We start from the raw sequence: 3,969 nt of genomic DNA, 5'->3' as shown, positions 1-3,969 counted from the left end.
GAGGGGGCAAGGTGAGGGAGAAGTGAACCTCTGCCCCTGTTCTCCAGAGAAGATCTGCTTAGTCCTGTTTTGTATTTTGAGAAACAGCATAAGATCATGTTTACACAAGGAAGAAATGGTTCCACTTAACTTTAAAAAAATAAAAGAAAATGGCTTAAAATATATTGCCAGAGGTCATAGAGATAGGACTCAGGCTTTCTTCGCATTGCTGGATGTAAGCCCTTGAGACCAGACATGGGGGAAAAAAAGAAAACATTAGCTACATGTTTACTAACTTCTGAAAATCACAATCACACACACCATACACCACAAAATAGGCAAAAACAGGCACTTCTCTCAGGGCCATGTACATTTAAAGTTTAGATGAAATATGGTTAAGTGGTTTGCTCATTTTCAGAGTAAATGGGACAAATTTGTGGGACAGAATCAGGCTTTCTTATCTTTAAACTGGGGCAAATATCTCATAGTTATCTTTGTGTCTCCTTTTTGGACCTTATCCAGAAAGTATAAAAATTATTAATATTCTCATGTAGTAGAATGACAGGGGACTCAATTTTGTGCAGCCATGGATATCTTAGGATACACTCTTTGGATGTGTTACTGCATATAATATTAGGTGCCCTTCCAGTAAGCAAATCTGTAGGCCAAGCTGATGACACTCTACACACAGTGAAGCATTCATTCACCAAGGATGTTTTAAGAAGATATGATTAAGGAAGGGTACCATGGGGTGGAAAGACCAGGACCTGTAATGCCAGACAGATGTACATGGGAGAAGAGACTCAGCAAAAATAACATCAAAAAAGAAATGGCATATGCCCTTGGAACCTGTCTCCTCATCAGTAAAAGAAAAATCATAATAATCACTTTGCAGTCTTGTTCTGTTAGAAATAATGTAGAGAAACAACCAGCTAAGAATCGACACATCATAGATATCACCCAGTCAGCACATAGTGTGGTGTGGTTCACTGACCTCATGATGACTTGCTTGGCCAGTGGCATAGCCACTGTGGACTGCCGTAGCCCTGTGCCATTGGCAACTGTTACTCTTGTGGCAATTTTACTTCCCATCCTGCAGAAGAGCAGTGCCTTTGGGGACCTAGCCCAGGGTCTTGAACACATTGAATACTTGATGGAGGGAATTGAGCTCATCCACAAGTATTGGCTCAATGTGTCTCTTCAGAGCCAGCCTCCAGTTCTCATTGTATTGGTGAGACTTGTGCACCATCACACAGGGGAAGGACATTGCCTTCCTACTGGCAAATGAGACGCAAATGACTATGACTTTTAAAACAAAACTTTACTATGTAACATCTATAAAGGTTATGACCTGTGTATCAGGATCACAGTCTTTGACTCCTTTTTCTAATACCTGGCCCCTGAAGCTCTTCCTTTCAGTGAGAGGAGGCTTCAACCCTGTAGTCAAAGTCTACATATTGGGGCAGTTCACCCCTTGGGCCAGTGCAGGAAGGGAATAGTAGTGGACCTGCCTTTCAGGAGCCTCGAGAAAGGGGTAGGAGGCAGAGTGGGACAGCATGGGAGGAAAGTTCAGGGTGCGGAGGGGAGGGAAAGAGGGGATCTCTGCAAAGACAATCGGGAAGGGCGATGGGGTCTGGCGCTCTGGCATCCCCTTAGGTGAGGGCTCCTGTGAAACCACCAGAGCAGGTTGGAGGGGAACAGCGGCTTCCTCCTTGGGGCTTCCACCTCTGAAGGTGTGACGCATGTCTTCATGGGGGAGTGGATCCGATGGAAGAACCGGAATCTGGAGTTCAATATCCGTACAGGCAACAGGCCGGGGAGGGTCTATTCTGATGGTGGCCGTCATGCCATGTCTGCGTAGTTTGTTGACCCAGTACAGCAGTGGGCTGTAACTGAAGGTGGCAGCTCTCATCACCTCCACCCACTGCTGGGCACGCTGCCTCCTCCGCAGGTTCTTCCTCCAGTGCAGTAAGAGGATGCAGCCAACAGTTATCACGGTGCAGAGCCCCAACAATCCAAAGTACCAGGGCACCCACTCTGAGGCAGTAAAAAAAAGAAAAGAGGCAAGCTGACTGACAGCTCTAGCTTGGGACCTGAACTGTATCTCATTGGCTCATTCATCCTCTCATTCCCTCCCACCTTTCTCAAAGACATGCCTAATAATTTCCTCATTCAGTCAAAGCTATATTTGCAGGGCATGTAAGCGACCCCATTAGCCTTTTACAGATAAGGAACACTAGGTGTCGAGGGGCCATGATCTGCCCAGACTCAAGTCAGGCCTTCTGGCTCCTGCCGCAGTCTGGCTGCAGCAAAATAACCAGGGGGTGATGAAGAACTTGTGTACATTGATACAGCAGGAGTGGGAGCCGTTTATTGTAGGACAACAGAGGTATTTATACATTCCACACAGCTTATCTTAATTAACATAAACTAGATGCAGCAGTCAACCAATAAGAAATCTCCACACTTAATGGCTCCCTGGCGTTACTTCACAAACCACTCCCTCTGGCAAAATGCCAAGCGCCATCCAGACTTGTTTACAGACTCTAACAGGCTCCCAGTCCAGGACCCATACAGTCACTCAGACCCAGAAGCCTCACTAAGGGCAAGGACCTCAAGTGTATCTTTTCTGCTTGGGCAGAACATGGTCTCTGCCTTCGAGGAGTCCTTAGTTTCCTAGAGGAGTCTGTCTCTTAATTAAATAGCACTCCATTCAGGCAGCCACCACCCCCATTCATTCAAAGGGTCTTCCCTGAAAGTTTGTCCCCCACACTCAAAGGTCTGGGTTTACTTACTGCCTGGAAGGCCCATGTCCTCCTTTTGTGAATCTGTAAGTTTCACTCTGGTTACCAGGACTATGGCTCTGGAAAGAGTGAACTCACCCACTACTCTGCCCACCAATGGGAGTCCCCAGAAGGCCCAGTCCCATTGTTCTCTAAAGATGAGGTCACCAGGTTCTGAGCATCAGGAATTCTTGGGCTGGTGCTTGTAGAGTGGTTGGCAGTTGATGGAATAAGGGACTCCATCATGTGACATCTCATGAGCATGTTGTTTTCCATGAAAGACTGGTCCACCATTGAATTGTCTGTTCCCAACTTTGTGTGGTGAACTCACAGGGCAGCCCCCAGGAAAGGCCCTTACACCCTCAGGAACTTCTATTTTTGTCTGCAGTTGTTAGGGAGCCATTTTTCAGTGGGGAGTGGGGCAGGGAGGACAGTGAGCATTGGACATCCTTACCCTCAAGAAGTGTCTTACCTAGTTGTCAGGGAACAAAAGGGCTCAGAAGAGCCCTACTTTTGCTCCTACCATTTCTCTTTTGTTTCTTCAAGTGTTTTTTGAGCATCATCAGGTCCCATGGGAGCTCCCCCATATGGGATCCTGCTTCTGTTTCCAGCTTCATCTCCCTCCCCATTCATCATATACTGTTTTCCACACCTCCTTATCCTCCCAGGTGGTCAACTCCCCAACTCTGACACAAAGAGTCCTTTCAGTTGATTTCCAAATTTCTAGAACTCTGAAGTGGATGAATTTGAAACAAATTGGTTTTACTATAAGTTTTACTATAAGTTTGTATAAGTGGAAAATATAATGTTCTACAGATTTAATATATGATTGTCTATATTAACTGGTATAAAAGTGATGCCCTTTTAAACAATACAACCCACCCACCATGGACAAATAAAGTTCAGTTAAGTATAAATTAAATTAAAAACTTAACATGAAAAACCCCAGCATGATGCTCTGCCACTGAAGTTTATTTTAAAATCAACATTTTTTATTTCATCTTCCTCTCCCCATACCTTATCTGGGGGGGAACAGGATTACTTTTTGTCCAGTTATCTGTCCTTGAGCACATACCCACCACAGGAGTAAAGAAATTCAGAGTTGAGAATGGCACCATAAGTTTTAAAAATGATTGGTATTAATTCTTCTTTAAAGGTTTTGTAAAACTCCGCTGTATACCCATCCGGTCCTGGGCTTTTCCTGGTT

General features: G+C 45.1%; 1 protein-coding gene across 1 annotated transcript; it reads right to left on the bottom strand.

The window, feature by feature from the left end:
- Positions 1–1,429: 1,429 nt before the first annotated feature.
- LOC308643411 (testis-expressed protein 38-like) lies at positions 1,430–2,790 on the bottom strand (the record flags this gene model as incomplete). Its single annotated transcript, XM_081283265.1, has 2 exons — positions 1,430–2,016; positions 2,775–2,790. The coding sequence occupies 2 exons, from the start codon at positions 2,788–2,790 to the stop codon at positions 1,430–1,432; spliced, it is 603 nt and encodes a 200-aa protein (XP_081139391.1).
- Between the last annotated feature and the right edge of the window lie 1,179 nt (positions 2,791–3,969).

The sequence above is a fragment of the Spermophilus citellus genome (assembly GCF_964194105.1).
Source record: "Spermophilus citellus genome assembly, chromosome: 3".
NCBI lineage: Eukaryota > Metazoa > Chordata > Mammalia > Rodentia > Sciuridae > Spermophilus > Spermophilus citellus.
Note: the sequence above shows the minus strand (reverse complement) of the source record. Positions and strands in the feature narration are given on the sequence as shown.